Source organism: Pleurodeles waltl, chromosome 7 (genome assembly GCF_031143425.1).
Source record: "Pleurodeles waltl isolate 20211129_DDA chromosome 7, aPleWal1.hap1.20221129, whole genome shotgun sequence".
Lineage (NCBI taxonomy): Eukaryota > Metazoa > Chordata > Amphibia > Caudata > Salamandridae > Pleurodeles > Pleurodeles waltl.
In genome coordinates, this window is record NC_090446.1 from 915,061,572 (window position 1) to 915,083,413 (window position 21,842).

General features: G+C 42.4%; 1 protein-coding gene across 2 annotated transcripts in view; it reads right to left on the bottom strand.

Annotated features, from left to right (window-relative positions):
* FAT2 (FAT atypical cadherin 2) overlaps positions 1-21,842 on the bottom strand; it is a 234,157-nt gene that overhangs the window by 79,104 nt on the left and 133,211 nt on the right. For both annotated transcript variants that reach the window (XM_069199589.1, XM_069199588.1), the window contains exons 10-15: positions 14,221-18,276; positions 12,813-13,009; positions 11,626-11,779; positions 10,367-10,600; positions 3,012-3,401; positions 276-490 (exon numbers count right to left, since the gene is read on the bottom strand). In XM_069199589.1, the coding sequence (XP_069055690.1) occupies positions 276-490; positions 3,012-3,401; positions 10,367-10,600; positions 11,626-11,779; positions 12,813-13,009; positions 14,221-18,276 (5,246 nt within the window). The remainder of the gene's footprint in view (positions 1-275; positions 491-3,011; positions 3,402-10,366; positions 10,601-11,625; positions 11,780-12,812; positions 13,010-14,220; positions 18,277-21,842) is intronic.

A 21,842-nucleotide genomic window follows, 5' to 3' on the forward strand; every position in this document is an offset into this window, starting at 1 on the left:
AATCTCCTGGGAGCAAAACATGTCTGCTACCTTGTCTATTGTTGAATATATCCCTTCTTGTTAGTTACCTCATAAATGATAATGTCAGGTGCTGTCAGTGTTAAGAACTGAAAGTGTGTTAGTCTCAGAAAACGTTTGTATGACAATAAGGATGCTTCTCGAGTTCCAGTGAAATGGCTTGTGGAAGGAATTTCGATCCTGCTATTGCACCCAAGTTAAATTCTGTTGGCATGTTGAATTAACATGCTGCCCTTGCGTGTGCGCTTCTGGCTTACCAAGAGAACGACATCTCCAATGGCTGCATCCTCGCTGACCTCCACGCTGTAGGACTCCTCAGCAAACTGAGGTTTGCAGTCGTTAATGTCTGTGACGTTAATCACCACAACAATGACATCAGTGAGTGACACTTCATTGCCTCGCGTGCCCTCCACGGACAACGAGTGCTGATGGCACACCTCAAAGTCCAAACTATCATTTAAGTAGAGTACACCTACAAATGAATGATAAAAGAAGAAAAGGCATTATGATAGAGAAGTGGTTCCCAACCTTTTGACTTCTGTGGACCCCCACTTTCAGTACTGGAACCCAGGGACTTCCACTGAGTCATTATTGGAATACAGGGAGCCCGCGATGAGTCATTACTGAATGCTGGAGACCTAATCTGTTAATATTATTACATTTTCTAAGCAGTCACAGACCCCCTGAGGAGGCTTTGCGGACCTCCAGGGGTCCAAGACCACAGGTTGGGAACCACTGGTATAGAGCCAAAGTGTAACTAGCACGCCATATAGAGCGATTTCTCACAGTATTTACCAATAAATGGTTGTGCTCACTTTCCCGTCTACATTAGACTCCATGTCGAAGATGATGTGATGAAATCCAAACAAATATGTATGTCTACCTTACCCGCATCACACTTCAAACACAGGAGCAATGATCAACCAGTCTTGACAAACCACCTCCCAACCCACTTCCCAGAGCCACCCTCTCTTATAGGCTGAAATGGAAACTGTGGTGCTTGCAATTCTTCTTGCTAACAATTCCTGAATACAAAACTACATCTTTTTAGATGCTGATTGTGACAAAGGTTTAGTAACTGGGAGCATCACTGACTTTACCTCTGTTTCTGCCTCAATGCTGTATACTTAAAGCACCTAGGGGCAGAATTATGACCTTTCATTTTGCGACTCGCAATTTGCCACCCGCATGGGAGTCTCAAATTGCGAGTCACAAAAAAAATGCACAACAGTGTTAAGTACACTGTTTGCAATTCCCAATGGAGTCGCAAATGATCAACCTCATCAATATTCATGAGGTAGGTCTGAATTTGCGACCCCATTGGGAATGGCCGCACTCACAGGGATGGTGGCCTGCTGTAGACAGCAGGCTACCGTGTCTGTGACTGCTTTTTAAATAAATGCAGCCTGTTTCCTTAAAGGAAAACTGGATGTATTTCAAACAAAAAAGATGAAAGTTTTCTTTTCATTTTTTCAGAGTAGGCAATGGTCTGTGGGACAACTACCTGCTCTGAAAAAATATTTTCACTTCCATTCTCTAGGGGAATACACCAATTTGAAATTGGTGTTAACTCCAATTGTTTTGTGACCGCATTCACGGTCACAAAACAATCATACATACCACTGCGACCCGCAATTTGGAACAGACACCCTTGGAACGCCCCTTCCTAGTTGACCCCAAACCCTTTTTGTGAATTGGTAAATAGATTGCTGAATCACAAAATTGGGTTTTTACATTGGGAAATGCTTTTTCCTTGTCGCAAATGGCCCGATTCTGAGAATCGGACCGCTTACAATAAGCAAATAGCTTTGTACATCAGGCCCCTAGTTATCAACGTTGAACTGCTCAGCAATAGAGGTGAATGGCTCAAATGTAGATTAATGTGGGCTATCAAGGGCATTGGACAGGGACCTTAAGGTTACAGAGCATTGGGCAAGGACCCAGGGCAGGAAATAAGTAGCATGGAAAGGTAGTGAAGGGTTGTAAGGAATGGCCACATGGGAATTCTGGTCGATTGTGGTCGAATGGACAGAAAAATAATGAATAGAGGGGGTTGATGGTGTTGGCAAGTCTAGAAATCATGGAACAACAAGTCCTGGATAGAATCTTGAGCAATCATAGAGGAAAGTGCAATGACAAGAAATTATTGATCATTTGTAAGGTGTTGGTGATTGTTGGTTCGATCAGTTGACATTTGATGATGATGGCCATGGGATAGTAAATCATGAAGCAATTGGTGACGGACCACATGAAAATAAAATGGAGAAGTCAAGAGAACAGAAATAAGGTGGAAGATTGGAAATAACTAAGGGGAATAGTTAAAGAGGGGAAATTAGAAACTTTGTGTTAATGATGGAAGTGAAATTGAGGAACATGGGTAGTGGTGTTTGGTTGGGTTATGTTGGATATTGTGGGAATATCCCTTTCCATGTTTCCCTCCATGTTCCCACTTTGCCAACATTTTCATCGATATATCGCCACGTACAAACAGGGTCAACAGATAACTCGTAGGGACTCTGGTTGAGGATCAAATAAATATCTAGGTCCCCAGAGGAATTTTTCTCGCCTCTGGCTAAGTTATGCAAAGTTATCATTAGTAGAATCCATTAAATGATTACACATCTAAAGTGATAAAGGAATTAAAATGGAGCAAAGACCTTGAAGTTCGAGAAAGGACATTTTTACTGATTGTCCATGGAGATAAAGTTGTTATCTATCAGACATTTCAAGGATTGTACACAATCCATTCTATCAGACATTCTTAAACAGTTAACTAAGCTGTTTCCAGAATGAGGCCTGGTTTAGGTTCACAAACGTTTTGTATTTTACTTAATTGGAAATGAACTGGTATTTAAGCTAGTTAATTCAAAGTTGGATGATGTCATCAGACAGGAAATACACATTTCGGAATGGGACTAGTGTTAAAAAGTCGAAGCACCAAAAAGTTAGCTTTCATAGTTTCAGAGGCACAACAAGACAATTAGATACTCTACCTGTTTTTGTATCCAGTCTGAACTTCATCTGCTCATTCCCACTGAGAATCTCATATTTTATTTCTGCACTCTCAGTTCCTTCCCTCATGATATTCACTAGATTCAGCACCTCTGACCCAAAGGGTGTATTCTCTAGTACAGCAACACTGTACTCTGCACAGGAAAACACTGGCCGGTAAGTGCCAAGGTCCACGATGGAAATGCTGATGGTGGCAAAAGATGAGAGTGGGTTTGAGACACCCTGGTCCATGGCACACACTGTAAGCTCAACAGTCGAGAGCTGCATGTCTTCAAGGGGCTTCTCAAGGTGGACAACACCAGTGCTTTCCTCGATGGAAAAGTGCCCATTGGCAGAGGTGGTCAGGGTATATCTAACTTCTGCATTGACGCCTGAAAGACAACAGGAGAAGGAGATTATTTGGCAGTCAGGCAGCACCAAGGTTCAGATTTTATTATAGTATGTCAAGATATACCCTTCTCTGTTTCTCATCTTTTGTCCCTTGAAGCGCACAGTGATAATTGGCAGCCATTTATTAAGTGACACCTTTTGCAGTTTTTCTCTCTACAACTGTTTTGATGTCAAAAACTGAGCATCTTTGCTTTGTCATGTTCTAATCTTATATTGCCGAGGCAGTTTCTCTGCTGCAAAAGTTATTATTAAGCCCATCTACCAGTTTTGCTAATTACAAAAATAATATTTTTGTTTAAAGGCAAAATAAAGAGAAATTAAAAACAGGACCATTGATAGAAATGGGTCTCTAGTTGGCAGTGGTTTGCACCCTGCCCAAATAAGGACCCTCACTCTAGTCAGGGTAAGGGAGTCACACAGCTAAGATAACCCCTGCTCACCCCCTTGGTAGCTTGGCATGAACAGTCAGGCTTATCTCAGAGGTAATGCGTGAAGTATTTGTACACACACGCAGTAACACAGTGAAAACACCAAAAAAGTATTCCACACTACTTTAGAAACATATCTAATATTTATCTGAATAAAACAAGACCAAAACAACAAAAATCCAACATACACAAACAAAACTACGAATTTTTAAAGATTAAGGGCTTTATTACAAGGATGGCGGTCCGAAGACCAACAGCTGAGTGGTGGCGGTCGGACCGCCGGGGCTGTGGCGGTCTGACCGCCACATTACAAGGTTGGCGGGCCGACCTGACAACCTACTGCAGTCCCGCCAGAATCAGTAATCCCGACGGGTTTACGGAGGTCCTGGTTGTGATCAGCCAGGGTGGCGCTGATTTCAGCACCGCCCTGCTGATTAAAACCTTGTTCTCCCCCAGCATTTTCATGGCAGTCTGTGTAGACAGTGTGCATTTTGAGGGTGCTAGTGACCCCTGTATGAGGCAGCATTGCCACCGGCTCTATTATGGGCCGACAACAATGCTTTTGCACCTTTCCCAATGGGCTGAGTGGCAGAAACCTTGGTTTCTACCAGTCAGCCCAGTGGGAAAGTCTTAATGGGGCTGGCGGGGAAGTCACCAGCACGCAACAACCTCCCCGTCGGGAGTTTGGCAGATGGATGTTTCCATCTGCCAAACTCATAATCAGCCCCTAAATCTCAATGAAGCACTTAGAAACACAATAGCCCCAACTGGAGCTATTATGATGTCGTTGATGGAGTCATTCCCAACAGTCCAACGCAACTCGCAAGGGAGTGCAGCCGATCATGAAGTTGCACTGACCCCAGGCACAGTACCTTTAAAAATGATGATGAAGCAAAGACGTTGCATGGAGTCTGGGAGGTGAGGCATCACTGCAACCGATGCAGCGTCAATTCCTTACTGTTATGGGGGAGATGAGGCGTTGGTTCCTTACTGTGAGGTAGGGGAGGTGAGATGTTGGTTCCTTATGGTTGCAATGAGGTGATGTGGCATCTGTGGTGAGGTGGAGGTTCCTTCTGGCAAGGTTAATGAGTTCAGCAGGTCAAGGCGCCCGTCGTCAACTTTGTGGTGTCACGTTCACACCATGGGGCCACAGATGCTGCAGAAGAGCTGGTATCCCAGAAGTCGGAGACACAGCACTTACGCTGAGGCAGGACTTCCGTGGTGTTGGTCTTGGTCATTGCACTTAATGAGAACCACGTCTCCTGGTGCAGGCAAAAGTGTGGAGTCATACAGTGGTGCTGGTTCTAAAGTTGCTCTGTAGTAGATGCACTTGGTTTCTTCTTTGTTGCACCAGAACTCACTCCCAAGGGCCCAGAAACTGGATTTGGTACCATTTGGTGGCAAGTCAGGTCTCTCAGCAAGAGAGAGCACAGGTGCTGGCAGATAAAGTCTTTGATGTCCCTCAGATTTCTAACAGGAGGCAAGCTCACTTCAAGTCCTTGGAGAACCTTGGAAAGCAGGATGTAGAAAGCAAAGTCCAGTCCTTTCACTCCTAGGACAGAAGCAGCAAACAGCAGGCAGCACAGCAAAGCAACAGGCAGAGGGGAACTCCCTCCTATGGCATCTACCTTGTCTCCGGGCAGAATTTCCTCAGTCCAGAAGTGTTCTGAAGTTGTAGTCTCAGAGACCCAGTACTTATACTCACTTCTACCTTTAAAGTAGGCAAAATTTAAAGGAAAGCCTTTGTAGCTCACAAGAACCTGCCTTTCCCTGCCCTGGCCCCAGACACACTCCAGGGGGTTGGAGACTGCTTTGTGTAAGGACAGGCACAGCCCTATTCAGGTGCAACTGTCAGTTCCTCCCTTCACTCTAGCCCAGAAAGACCCATCAGGATATGTGAGGCACACCTCAGCTCCCTTTGTGTGACTATTTAGAGTGAATTCACAAACAGCCCAACTGTTACCTTGACCCAGACATGTATTCCACAGACAGAGGCAAAGAATGGTTAAGCAAGAAAATGCCCACTCTCTAAAAGTGGCATTTTCAAACTTACTATTTAAAATCCACTTTCACCAAAAGATGTTTTTTTAAATGTGAGTCCAGAGACCCCAAACTCCACATCTCTATCTGCTCTCAATGGGAAATGACACTGTAAAGATATTTCAAAACAACCCCCATGTGAACCTATGGGAGTGATAGTTCTTACAATAGTGAAAAACTAATTTAGCAGTATTTCACTATCAGGACATGTAAAACACACTAGTACATTTGCTACCTTTTAAATACACTGCACCCTGCCCATGGGGCTGCCTTGGGCCAACCTGGGGGGTGACTTACATGTAGTAGAAGGGAAGATTTGGGCCTGGCAATTGGGTGCACTTTCCAGGTCTATAAGGCAGTTGAAACTGCCCACAGTGGCAGGTCTGAGACACGTTTACAGGGCTACTCATGTGAGTGGCACAATCAATGTTGCAGACCTAGGAGTAGCATTTAATTTACAGGTCCTAGGAACACATTGTGCACTGTACTAGGGACTTACTAGTAAATCAAATATGCCAATCATGGATAAACCAATCACCAATGCCATTTAGACAGACAACACTTGCACTTTAGTACTAATCAGCAGGGGTAAAGTGCCCAGAGTCCTAAAGCCAGCAAAAACGAAACTCAGCACAGGATCAAAAAGCAGGAGCTCAGAAGCTAAAAAGATAGGGAAATCCATGACAAGAGCAGACAGGTCTAACAACCACTATGATTCCAAAAGGAATGTTAATATGCAAGACAATATTAACTTCTCAGAAAACAAAAAAGGTTATATAAAGGCTGTCCACTCCCATTACATAAAGGCTGTCCACTCCCATCTGACGAGCTAGGGTGACTACTTGGCAGAACCTGCACTGTTACTACCTCAAATCATATAAAATCAGGCATCATATCAAAATGATCAGTATACCTTTGTGTGAAATAATTCAAAAGTCAAGAGCCTGAAGTACATTGCTTCATTTTCCATTAAAAGACATATGAAGCTTCACGAAGCCTACAGTGGAACTACCAAAATATCGATATGCCAGCTAATAGGAACTATGCTTCCTGGCCAATGCTAGAACAATCGGATACACAACCAAAAATCATGTGCAGCATTCCAGAGAGCAAAACTACTTGCAATGATTTGTCATGAGGCTTTCAAGACCAGCACAACGTTCCATGTACCAATAGGTATAACTAATTACCTATACTATTATCTAAGACAAGTTGAATATTTAGGATATGATCCATGATTGTGTATTAGTAATATTGGTCATCTACATTGCATATTCTAAATTTTACAAAAACAGCATTAGTAAAAGCCTCCTAAAACAAGTAATAACAAAAATTATAATAATAATGTTGTTATTATTATCGTTGTTATTGTTTTTATTATTATTTTTATTATTATTATTATTATTATCATCATCATCATCATCATCATCATCATTGGTGTTAATAATAATAATAATAATAATAATAATAATATCATTATTATCATGAAATAATCCTTTCTAAATGTTAGGAGTGGCTTAACCTACCCCAAAATCCACTCATCCGCATTCAAACAAAGACCCCTTTCAGACTGCCATTCCTTAAAACTAGCATGAACTTGCCCAAGAGCAATTCATCCTCTCCAGAAGCGGCACAGATTTGCACAAAAGCAGCATAGCTTTTCACAGGAATAGCACATTATTTTGCTAAGAACACAACTCACTGAAGAAAAAAAAATATCACACAAAAGCAGCACAATCATTCCCTGGATTAACCTAATTTATGTTAAAACCAGTTCTACCCCCCAAAGAACAGCATAATTAAAAACATGTAATCTCCACATTGTATTCCCCAACATAATCACAACCTTCAATCAACACCAATGCAACCAGTGTTAAGGCTAACCCCACCATCCAAAGACCAGCATATCTCCTCCAAGTGTAGTGAAACTTTTGTGTATAGGAGTATAGTCTTTTAGTAGACCAATACAACCCTGAACAGGTTTATTTTAAGTGGCTGTGAGAGAACCACGATTTCAGACAAGCTCAAAACAATCTTCTTCTGGACTACCACAACCTCCCTCAAAAAAATTGCAATTTTTTCTACAACCAACATGACACCCCCACAAACTCAGCTAAATAGCCACAGACACTAACATAGACCCCTTTAGGGCCAGCACAGCCTTATCAAAACCAGAACAACAGTCTCCAAGATCACTGGCCCTCAAAATTGGCATGCCATCACCCAACAAGACCAGCAGCATTTTTATCAAGACCAGCAGAATCTCTATCATGATTAGAACAATCTCCTCAAGATCAGCAGAACATCTTCCACAATCAGTGTAATATCTCCCTCTCCACACTAGTCAGAATAACTTCCACTATAGACACCATCTCCGAAGTTAAAAATACTCTTCCCAAAAATGTAAAAGTGCATCTTCTTCCAAGACTGCACAAACTCCACAATGCTAATGCATTGTTCTACAAGGCTAGATAACCTTCTAGCACAGCCTCCCAAATTACAGTGCAATCTCTTCCTCTATAGATGTAGCCTCCCTCAAAATCACCTAAAAAACACAGTAAATGTTCCATAAAAGGCAAGGAAAATCTTCTCAAACACAAGTGAAACCTTGTATAAGCACAGCACAGACTCTTCTAAGATCCCTTTATCCTCAACCAAGAACGGCGCGGCCTCCCCACACATTATCAGACCCTCCCCCATACTGGGACACTCTCTCTGAAGACCATCACAACTTTTGGAAAAAGGATCACAATCATACCAGTACCTGGCACCAGTACAATCTGCACCAATTCTCCTGCTGCAATTTTTGCTCAATACCAAAACATGCTCATTCAAGACCAACATATACAGCCTCATGAGCACCAAAAACTCCCATAAGTCCAGCACAGCCCCCTCCTAGACCTCCTCAACCTGTCACAGGGCCAGCCATACTAACCCGAAGAGAAATGAGAGTTTACAGAAGATAAGCCCACGTTCATTTAAGACCACCACAAATTCTCCAAACACCAACACATTATTCTTAGGATGTGTGCAGGCGCCTGGAAGATCACTGACACTTTCACCACATTTGGTGCACCATCTCCAAAATGAGCCCAACCCCCACCAAGATTACCATCGCCTTTCCATAGAGAAGCATTATTTCCATCGTAACCAGTGCAATCTCTTCAAGGATGATTTCTACTCAGGCAAAAGTCAGCATGACTGCTGTAAATAACTAAAACCACTACCAATCGGAGAACTCTTCCCACAACACTGGACCGACCTCCTTCAAGACTACAGGTACCTCCTCAAATAACAGCATTTCTACCACACTACAGAACTAATGTCCCTTGGTCAAGTGCGACCTCTACCAAAGTCAACAAAATACAACATCTGAAAAGCCCAGTACTGTCCTCCCAAATAAGGTTTATGACATCCACAGAACAGTGTAAAGACTTCAAAGACAAGGGAAATTTCAGTTAAATAAAGCCAATCCTCCCATGGTCCACAGTACCACCCGCAAATGAATTTCACACCCTTGCCCCGGGAGAAGAAGAACGTCACCTAGAAAACATCTTACTCTTGTCAATATTAGCTACACCTCTCCGAGATCAGCTCAATGTGTTCCAAAGCTAGATGAACTTGTATTCAACTTAATCTTCCCTAAAACTGGATTAACATTCCCCAGTACCAAATCACCCTCAATCCAGAGCTGTTTAACCTCTCCCATGGGCAGATCAACCTCCCACACAACTGGCTCAACCCCTCACAAGGCCAGCTTGACCTCATTCAAGACCAATTTCACCTTCCAGAGGCCAGCTCAGCCTGATGTACCCCAAGACCAGATAAATATCTTCTGGTAGTAGCTCGAACTACACCAAACCAATTCAGCAACCTGCAAGATAAGCTCAACCTCCACCAGTTTCACTTTAATTACCACAACACTACCTTGGTCTATCATCAAGAACAGCTTGAAACTCTGACTTCCCAGCTTAATCTCTACACAACCAGCACATCAACACACAAGACTAGACCAGCATGCTCCAAGACAAATACAGCTACCACAGACCAACCTAACCTGTCCCAAGCCCATCGTAACCTGCTGCAAGAAGAGCTACCAGTCTACCACACCAGCCTAAACAATGATCTGCCTTCATGTGACATTGAACAAGGACATGACAATTACTGTGCCTTCATATACGAACACGACCTCCATTGGGAGGGAAGTATGCTGAAAAATGCCATGAAATTGAATTTGTAGACAAAGACATCCATCCTTCCAAGGTCGGTAAATAGAGTACAATAAATTGGAAAAAGTCATGTTTTTTTATCTACAGTGCTTAGAACGTATGAGTCGTTTTCAGCACTGTACAAATAGCAAGTTATTAATGCTATTATTGTTCTTGTGACATGAACATTTGACATGCTAGGTCATATTTTCACCACATCCACACTTATAAAGATTAAATAGTCATCTCTCTCCCCAAACACACACTTGCCTTCATCTGGATCCTTGGCAAAGACCACAGCAATGGGTGTTCCGAGAGTGGTGTTATCAAAGACAGCCACAGTGTAGTGACTGGTGAGAAACACAGGTGCGTTATCATTCACATCTTCCACGGTCACAGTTACATTGGTGTGACAGGACCGACCACCTCCATCTGTTGCTTTGGCCAACAAATGGTATTCATCATTTGACTCCCGGTCCAGTGGTAAGAGAGTGGTCAACTTTCCTAGAGGAAGAGAATAGAAAGAATCCAACAGCTATTGGGCAGAAGATAGTCATGAAGGCCTTTTAGCCATAGCTGACCAACAGAAGACATTTTTGTGTAGTAGTGTCCCAGGTGTACATGTGATTCTTGAAACGGCAAAGGAATATATTTCTAAGATATAATGTTCTCAATGGGCCTAGCAACGTAACAGCCATACCACTACAGAAGGAGATTAAAATCAATTTCCCATCATGCAAAGAAATCCTGAAATGTACAGAGTCTGTCCGAATATGAAATTCATTGTATGAAATAATGTACGAAATCTACCTGAGATTTAAATTACCACCACCGGCATGGCGGTCACGACCGCCACATAATGAACACAGGGAGAACCACCACAGGCGGCCCTCCACCACCGCCAGGCTACTGCTGCCAGGCAGCCTGACGATGGTGGAATTCTTCATCCGACAGGGCAGCTCTGCCCTCCGGATAAAGAACCTGTGTTCCGCCAGCCATTCCCTGGCGGTTTCACCCACCAGGAAAAGGCTGGCAGAAGAGGTGCTCCGGGACCCCTGTGCACAGCCCCGTCGCGCAGGTCACTGCCCGATTTACGGGCAGTGATTTGCGCGACGGGTGCTGCTGCACCCGCCGCAATGCGGCATTGACGACGGCTCCATGTGGAGTAGACGGCAATGTCCAGGCCCAGCATTCCACTGGGCCGGCTGGCAGAAACACTGTTTCCACCCGCCGGCCCAGTGGTATGTTGATTATAGGGCCGGCAGGGTCTCAAAGGGGCTGGCGGTCTATGTTTAGACCACCATTCCCGCCATGTTCATAATGAGCCCCTTAATCTTGCTGCAATGAGTAACTCTGTGTAGCCCGAGGATTAATAAGTAAAAATTATTGAAAATGTCATTCGGAGATTAATAAATTATGTACATTTAATACTAACCCCTTTTCACCATAATATCTTAGAAAAAAATCCTACATTTGGATTGTTCATCACTGAAAGATGTGCCAACTTAGCAGCACGTTAGAATTCTCACCTGAATGAGGGTCCAGCCGAAACTTCTCAGCCCCAACACCATGGAGGGTGTACATAATCTGAGCATTGCTGCCTACATCAGGGTCATTGGCAGATATATAAAGGAGAGATCGTGCAGGTGGGGTGTCTTCGAGAACCCTCACTTTATTGAACATCTGTGAACGAAGAGAAGCATCATGTTATCCTGCAACCACAATTAGTTACGTGTTTAACTTCCCCTTACTTCTAGACCCTATCTAATTTCTGCAGCTTTCATCCAGCCCGGTGCCTGTCCCGTTTCGTCCTTCACTCTTTCTGCAAACATGCCGACTTTCTTATTTCTCTGCTACCACTGGACCAATTTATACCTCAGTCACTTACCTCTGGCCTAGCTTCCTGGTGCTGTATTAATTTCTACTCCAGTCTACTGCAGACCAGCTTCTTCAACTTTTACCGTACACGTCCCACAGCCCCCCATTTTGTACTCCACCTATGCTCCTGAACCTATTTCCTACTTTGTAGCATCTACTTTGGGTACTTCCCCCAAACAAGTCATTAATACTCACATGGAACAGTAAGTTAACAACCTCCTCGCCTGTGCAAAATTCTCTTCCGCCTGTGCACCTACTTTGCTTACTTCTTTTCCTTGTTTGCATGGGCCCAATTGTCAGCCCAAATGCCTGTCCAAAGTCTTCCCTCAAGCCTGACTTTCATGACCCCCACTGGGCATGGTCCTCGTCCTCACAGCATGCCTCCTCTGTGGGGCACAGATACAAACGTAAACGTCAACCTCTTCCGGCACACTTTTCATTGAGCCTCTGTTTCGCCATGACTGAATCACCTTCTCCATACGGAGTAATTTTAGTGGATTCATATTCAGCCAGATGGAGTATTGATAGCTGCTGATATGGCGCCACCACTCACAAACAACCTGTGCTCCCTAAATGGCATGCTCGCCAAAGCCAACAGCAAAATCCCTGTGCTCACCAGAAGAGTTATCTCGTTAGGCAAAAGCCAGGATTAGCTCAACAGACCACACTCACACAATATCTGGTTTACTGTCAAACACAAAAGACAACTTCCGGGCTCCCAGGCCAACCCTTTTACTATCAAGCCAGCACCACGGGACTCAACTATTCAACGCTGCTTAAACAGGGGGAATGTATTCATCCCAGCCGGCTGGCGAACCATGCGAGACATTACACTCACCTCCTGGCATTCAGGGCCATTATCATTGATGTCGAGAACGGAGATCTCGACGTCGGTTGTCACTTGGAACTTGCCGTCCGAGGCTGTCACCTTCAGGAGGTATTTCTCCACTGCTTCTCTGTCCAGCGGAGCCTTGGAGGAGATCTTCCACTCACCTCCTACCAGGTCAATGCCGAACTGCCCCAGTGGATCCCCCTCTGAAGGTAAGACAACCTAAGTTAGCAAATGACCTATTCAATTCACAGTAAGGCAGATTGTCATGACTTCTTTCAGTCTATAAAATACCCGTTCCTTGCATACAAACCTCCACTTACAGAGTTGGAACAATTTTCAGTGATGAAAAATAGCCACTTTAAAGTATATGATGGCATTTTTGACAAAAGTATTTCAAATTAATGTATTTGTCACATTTTGCATTTGTAGATACGACTGCAAACTACGAACAAATAAGAACAAAAACGTCTGTTCTTTAGTCAGAAATCCAGTACTTTCAGCTTACTTTCCTTTGCAGCATTCACATGGTGAACAGAGCTCCTGCGGTACACTGTGTTACTCAAATAACTGTCCATTTGAACCAAAGCGAGACAAACAAGCACTGCCTCTTAACATGTTAATGTTGGATCGGTTTTATTTCTATTTGGCAGAAAGTAAGACTGGATAGTTTGCATGTTTTTTTAAATAAAAGAACAAACCACAATTCATTAAAACAATAAGATCCGAACTAAAGAGAATGTGTTTGTTATTTGCGGGGAGGGCGTTTTTTAATAATTCTAGGCAAGATATAATTTTGATTGCATGCGTATTTTTTAAATGTTTTTGGTGACCCACGTCTAAATGGGAACTATGGGTCAGATTTATGAAGTCTTTTTGCATTCACAAATGACCAGATTTGTAGACCACAAAAAGGTTTTATATTATGGATGAAACCCAATTTGTAATTCGGTGACACATTAGCAAAACACAATTTGGATTTCCAACCAAATACTGATACCGAATTAGAAGAGGTGTCTCTAGGGGGACCAGTATTCAAAGTCATTAAAAACACAGAATCTGTCTCATTTGGGAAGGCAGTGGTAGGATACGTAACATTACAAGAGGTGGTCGGACTAGTGGACATTTCTACATAGACAACTTCCTCTACAGCCCTAGAGGACTTTGAAAATAATCTTTCAAGGGCTCTAATTCCCCATTCAATGACATTTGATACATGCTAACTACAAGCATAACAGATCTCTAAACACCATGTTTTATGCTTTAGGTTTAACAAATGGAAGCAATGAAGTTGGTCCAAATCTAATCACACATTTCAACTAGACTAATGTTTAATCTCTTTCTCTGATTTTAGTCTTGGTACCTCAAGATACGAAATTGCATATTTGCCTTATAATACTAGTTCAGAATAGCTCACCTATAATGTAACAGGTTATATGTCGATTGTGCTCTGAGATGTCAGCATCAGTGGTTTTTAGACCTGCAATGAATTCACCAGGCTTGCCATTTTCAGTCACTGACCCCCTGTATGTTTCCAAGGTGAACTGAGGAGGGTTATCATTGTCATCCGTAACTGTCACCTCCACAACTGTCTGTGAAGACAACTGCACTTTTCGACCATGGTCAGTTGCCACCACATGGAAGCTGTGCATTCTCTGGGTCTCACAATCGAGCTCTCTCAGTGTTGTGATCCATCCAGTCTCTCCATCAATGGTGAAAATCCCTTGCACATCATCAGAGTCTTGAGTTAAGCTGTAGGTCACTTCTCCATTGCTCCCAATGTCTTGATCATTGGCAGTAACCTGGATAACAGTGGTTCCTGCTGGCATGTTTTCCATGAGAAAAGCCTTATATGGGTTGGCTTCAAATATAGGATGGTTGTCATTGACATCCTTCACCTGAATACTCACAGAAGCCAGTGCAATCAGATCAGTCTCAAGATGTGAGCATTGAGCCATAACATCAATTTGATACCACTTGGTTGTCTCATGATCTATGGTCTTGGCAACCCTTATGGACCCTGTTTGCTGGTCAAGAGTGAAGACTCCATCTTTGTTGCTGTCAGTAGTCGTTCCTTTGACCAGGCTATAGATGATAGGTTCAACTGCTAATGCTTTCACCAATCCTAATTCAGTTCCAGCAGGGAGGTCCTCAGATGCGGCAAAAGTGTATAGAGGTTCTGAAAATCTCGGCAAGGACACATCTTTGGGCACCACTTGTAGATGCACAGGAATTGACGAGTGCCAGTGGGGAGAAGCTCCATCTTGGGCTTTGACCTTAAAATGAAAGACTTTGTTTTCCAGACCAACAAGACTTTCTTTGGTTGTAATCATCCCAGTGGAGGGGTGGATCTCAATCAGCTCTTCTGTGATCTCTTCAACTATATCAATAGAGTAGTTAATATCAGCATTCAGGCCTTCATCAGAATCATAAGCTATAACTTGAATGACAGAGGATCCCATGCTGACATTAGACTGAATTGATAATGTGTACCCGGGTGCCTTAAACTGTGGTGGATTATCATTCACATCTGTAAGGATTATTTTGACTGTGCAGAAAGCCACCTTGCCACCGCCATCTCTAGCCATGACTTTAATGTCAATGACCTTCTCTGTTGGGTTTTCTCTGTCCAGGTTTTGCAGGGTGGCAATGCGTCCTGTCTGGTCAATAGAGAATTTGTCATATGCCAACCTGTTGATGATGGTGTAATTAATAGAGCCATAAGGACCGTCATCTGGATCCACTGCCAGAAGGTCTATCACAGTTGTTCCCACTTCTGCATTTTCCATGAGTTCCACTTCAAATATGCTCTGTAAGAAAGCTGGGCTGTACTTATTGGCAGTGGTGGTATTTATATAGACAGGCACTACTGTTCTATGTACTCCGTCTGAGGCAGAAATTCGGAGGCTGTAAAAATTGTCTATATTTTTCTTACATACGTTGGCAATGGAGATAATACCAGATGTAGTATTGATTGCAAAATGCCTGTGGTCATTGCCGGACAAGATGAGATATTCCAGCTTGGTAAGTTCTGCACTGTCAGGATCAAGAGCCTGAACCTTAATGATGGTGTGGCCACATGTAGCTAGCTCATTCACGCTGGCTTCGTACTGGGGCTGCCTGAACTCAGGGGGGTTGTCGTTGACATCGGACACCTTGATAGTCACTAGGGCCTCACCACTCAGAGCCCTCATTCCATGATCTCTAGCTTGAACCCTGATATGAAACTGCTGATGTGTTTCATAATCCAGTTCCTGAGTTGTTGATATTTCTCCAGTGACTGGATCAATATGGAAGAACTTCATAGAGTCGTCCAAGCCATTTGGTAAGATTTGATAAGAAATCACTTTGTTTTTCCCTGAATCTGCATCTGAAGATTTAACAGAAATAACAGGAGTATGAGCAGGTAAGTTTTCAGAGATAATCGCATTGTAAACCATTTGAGAGAACAGAGGTGGATTATCATTAGTGTCCTCCACTTGAACTTCAACTGTAGCTTCGGAGAAGGATCCAGTTGCAGTGTCTGTGGCCCTCAAAGTTAACACATGCTTTGTCTTGTTCTCATAGTCCAAATGACCAATAACGCTCAGAACACCTGTCTTGAAATCTATGTTGAACAGTTTCAGTGCATCTTTGCTCACAAGGTTGTAGATCAAGCGCAATCCTTCTGGGCTACGGGCCTGTATGTGAAGAATAGGCGTATTAGTGATAATATTTTCAGGCACTTTAACCATGTAATAAAGATTCTGAAATATTGGACTGGATTTATTCCTCACAATGATTAACACCTGTTCTTCTTTCTGCAGTGGAGGTGTTCCTCTATCTTTAGCAATAACATTCAGGATATATTTATTCAGTGATAGGTAATCTAAGGGTTTCTTGATAGATATGTCTCCTAGATTAGGATCAATCCAGAAGTATATATAATCCTCTGCAAAGGAGTAGGTTATTGCTCCATTGTCTCCAAAGTCTTTGTCAGTGGCTGAGACCTGCAAAATAATATCTCCTTGTTCAATGTCCTCTTGCACTGATATTTGATATGGCAGATTCACAAATTCTGGAACATTGTCATTGACATCCTTAATGTAGATCTTGACATGGCCCCAAGCAAACCTCAGAGGGTTTCTGTTATCCTTCACCTCAACAGTAACATCATAGCTGCCATGCTCTTCCCTGTCAAAAGGCACACCTTTTGTCCGAATCAACCCTGAAGACTGTACAATTTGGAAATGATCTTTACCATTCAGGAGAGAGAAGAAAAGAGGCTCATTCAGTCGACTACCAGAAACCCCAAGAACCAACAGAGTCTTAACAGTCAAAGAATTCTCCATTAATTCTGCTGTGTATACTTCATGATCAAATTTTAAGTCTGTTTCATGTGCTTCTGAAAAATGTATTCTTACTGAGCTGGTACTTTTAAACAATCCATCAGAAGCCCGGACTGTGAGCTCATGATAGCGTTCTAGTGTTGTAGAATTGATGACAGATATGAGACCAGTTAGTGGATGGATGAAGAAGGCAGTATTCAGGTTGCCATCCAAAATACTGTAAGTCACCTCTGAATCTGCATCTGTTGCCTGCACTGTCAAAATCTCCATACCCTGGAACGGTGGCAGCCAGATGGTGACCTCATAATTATCTTGTAGAAAAACAGGTGGGGAATCATTGACATCAGTGAGATGAATGGTGATTTTTGCAGGTCTAGATGCAGACAGCATTGGTGTTCCACTATCGTGAACTTGTACATGGAAGTGGATGATGGGGGTCTCTTCATAGTCAAGTTTGGAGGCAACTATGAGAGTTCCTATACTGGGATCTACTTTGAAATATTTCCTTACTGCTGGCTCCACAATTTTATATACAAGCAATGCATTGGAACCTCTATCAGCATCTGTGGCTTGTATGACCAGAGGTTTGTTGGTTTCATCCATAACAATGTTGTTAACTCGAGCAGTCTCACTAATCCAGCCAACATAGGAAGAGTGCAAGAAGATCGGGGCATTGTCATTCTCATCAAGGAGGTGCAGTAGGACAACCACATCTGCCAGGCCACCTGCCATGTTGGTGCCACGTATTTTCAGCTGATAAGAGGAGATCTTCTCAAAATCCAAGTTCTTCTGTGTAGAAATGAGGCCTGAATAGGAATTTATAGAAAAGGCATTGTCTTTGTTCCCAGCTCTTATTTCATAGCTGACGGCTGACAAACTGATCGCAGAGACCAACATAACTGGTGTACCAGCTGCAGTGTTTTCCTTGAGCTCCTGAAAGTATTCAGCAGATGAAAATTTTGGGGGGGTGTTGTCAGAAGCCTTGATGTGGATGTGGACTGTGCTGGTGTCCCGGAGCTGGGGGACTCCTTGGTCTGCCGCCTGGACGGTGAGTACGAACCGTTCCTGCCTCAGTTCCTCCAGTGTTTTGGAGAGGGTGATAGTCCCAGTGAGTGGATCCATGGAGAAGAATCCCTCCAGGTTTCCTGCAATGAGAGGAAAAGAAAACAAGTCATGAAGGTTTAACTCATAGCTTACTTCAATGGTTCTTAAACTTTTGACTTCTCTGAATTCCCACTTAATCATTACTGGAACCCAAGGACCTCCACTGCATCATTATTAGTAAATGGGACACACACTGAGTCATTACTGGACGCTGGGTACCCTGGCATAGTCATTTGCAATCATTTGAACCGCAAACCAATACACAAAAAATACAGAAGTAAGCATTTATCAAGCAAATACACAAATGAATAAATAATTTGCTTTACCCACAAAGAAATATAAAAAAATAATTATTATTGGAAATGTTGGAGCGCTTATTTCAATTGAGACCACTCATCGTTCCAACTATGGCCCATATGTACTAAAACTTTTCCCATAGACACAGAATGGTTAAAATCCGTTGACACATGATGCCCTATATTCTGTTTAATGCCCCTAGGTCACTCCCACAAATCCATCTGAGGATACTAACTACATTTTAGCCTCCAATTTCAAATTCCTTTACATCCACCAGATGTTTTAAAATTCTCAATGTTACATTTTTCCTTGTTTATATGCACTTTATTAATCAGTTAATATTAATTAATTTTCTAAGCAGTCACAGATCCCCGAGTAGGCTTTGCGGACCCCTAGAAAAAAACACTGGCTTAGACAGTGGCCCGAGAATTTTAAATCATTTTGCTATTTTGTGCAGCTACATGAGGCATAGCATTTAAGTAGTATAGTACTTACATATAAAAACAATTCTGTTCACTGCTCCGTATGATCAAGCTTCCCCTTCAGAGTTGAACCCCCATCAACAGCCATACCGGTTAGACAAAGGATAACATCAACAAATGACAGAGGCTTTCATTCAATTCTGTCATTTCCTGAAGAGAATTTGCAAAAGCATGACTTCTGAAATCTCATAAAACTCCCTGAACCCAGTCATATGATTAGCCTACCTTGTTATTTGTGGGGAACTAATCAAGGATCCACAGCTCATGAGCATAATTCACTGGCATTGTAGACGGATGTCACTGCCAGCAGCCCACCAATGAGAGACCAAATTATTCACAAACTGTGAAGGACCAATCTGCTAATAACATGTGCACCAGATGTCACAGAAATTAACTATAGTACATTGAGGAGGTAGAGTTAAGAAGGATCACTGACACAATATGATGGCAGAAAATATTGTTGTCAAAATATCATGTCAAAAATATCATTTACCATAATATCATGATCCCATACTTATAATAGTAAGTACAAAAATATCAGAAAAAAATATCAACACTCATATTTTCCCTAAATAGACAAAATGTAAATTTTTTAATATAACTAAAGTTTAAAGTAGTACATGTTAAATATTTTAATATGTAATTTTAATTTAACATAAATTAAATATAATCCACTGATATTTAATAATATATATAAATATATACTTATATAAACACACATATGTGAGTATATATATATATATATATATATATATATATATATATATATATATATATTTAGGTATGTAAAATATTTATTTGAAATGGTATTATCTTTTACATTTTAGATATGTTTGTACCAATAAATGTAAAATAGTATTAAAATGAATATAATCTAAAATATACAAAAACAAAGAGGGAGAAGGAGGTTGTGGGCCTGGGCCTGTCCTCCTTATAGCCTATATAACATAACAAAAGAGGCCCAGCTAAAAGAACTACCACAGGATGGATAGGAAAAAGGATTTTCCTTTTAGAAAAACCCTCACCCACCAGGGTTACCCCTTGATGGCATGCTTCATCATTGGGTTTCTTCCCGTTCCGCTACGGAGCGGGCATGCTACGACATACGGGATACGTGGGAGCACTGATGTAGTCTCATCAATGTGAATCCCAGGAGGGATAGGAGTGGTGGGGTCTTGTGTAAGCTAAAAATACCTGTCTCCTAGTAATTCCAATGATTTAGGCGATCTCTTGGAGGCGGTATGATTAAAAAGGGGCTGCGGAAGTGGGGGAGGTAATGTACCTGACTTCCTAGTCTACATGTTTCAGAGACTTACCCCTAGGCTCCTCTTCAGGACCAAGGTGGACTCCCTTGTTTGACTACCTCTAATGAAAGCATAAATAATACATGCTCTGTGATATGGTGCAAATGCACCATACTAATGTGGTATCATAAGATGATACCTATCGTTTATGATGTCCATCATTGATACCTGTAAAAATACAAGAGAGGCATAGTTATCATAGCTCCCATTTGTAATGGATGGCTATATATGTTGTTGGTGGGTGTGGTGCCGTATATTTGAAAGCTGCACCCCACTCATGGGATACCGCACTCATGCATATAAGGACTGAGAGACTAAAGTACTCTCACAATCAACAGTACAAGACATACTACATTTAAGACTTGTAAACATGTAAACATGTGAAACCCACCAAACAGCACACACGTGGTGCATGCGTAGCCTACTTGGTAGTATTTGGATTCTCATATCATAGCTCCTCCGGGAGGGGTGTGTGCTTGTTGTCACACTCTAAATATTTGGCAATGTTTTAGAATCAATTCAACCTACTGTATCTGTAACGCAATGTAAACAATGTTCAAAAGGCACTTACTTCCTCAAAGCGACACTCCCCCTCTGTACCTAAAGCTCACCTCCCCGGGGTCTGAAACTTGAATGTTCACATGAGAGCTGAATTTAAATGTGCTGTAGCTCTTGCATCTCAGCACACTAAAGCGTGAAGCACTAGACCGCTAACTTCCCCAAGATGGTGGCCTCCAGTGGAACGAAGCGGGGTCCGTGAGGACCCTGAAAGTAGGTATCCCTTGTGGGTGCCTGTAACTGCACAGAGGTCATTGGGGCTTCAGGGACTTACAGAGGCAGAGCTGGGGAACCCCATATTGTTTTGAAAATTATTTGGGAGTTTCTTTCTTGTGTTTAACGAAGGGTTAATCATTCCCTTCTTACTGTGATGGTGATGTATATGTGAGTGGCTAATACTTATTATTGAGGGTTTGCTTTTTGTGACACTATGGAACGTAAAGGAATGAGATGGACTTAGAAACTTTTGCGCTGCCTAGGTGTACCATTCATTACAGGAGATGTATATCCAACTAGTGATTAACGTGATGTTAATACTTCATCAGCTGGCTCCAAGGTATGCTCTCATTAAGGCCAAATTGGTGTGTACATAATTTATAAACCCATTGTTGTTCTTTTTCGAACAGTGTAGACTCACAATTAATCTCTTTGTGGTGTTCTAGGATAACCCACTGGTTATCCTCCACTGTGTGTGCTTTCTCTTGGAAATGAGTGGACATTCTAGTCGTAGCCCGTCCACATCTTAGGTAACTACAGTTTTCGCAGATATGAGTCTTAACCTTGCGGGTGGTCATCGCCACATAATGTAGGTTGCATGGACAAGTGATTATGTATACTGCTCACTGAGTGTTACAATTAGAGAAGTCTCTAATGTCCCATGTTGAATTTTTTACTCACCCGAGACCCCACCACTCATATTCCTCCTGTAATTCACATTGACGAGATTACATCAGTGCTCCCACGTAT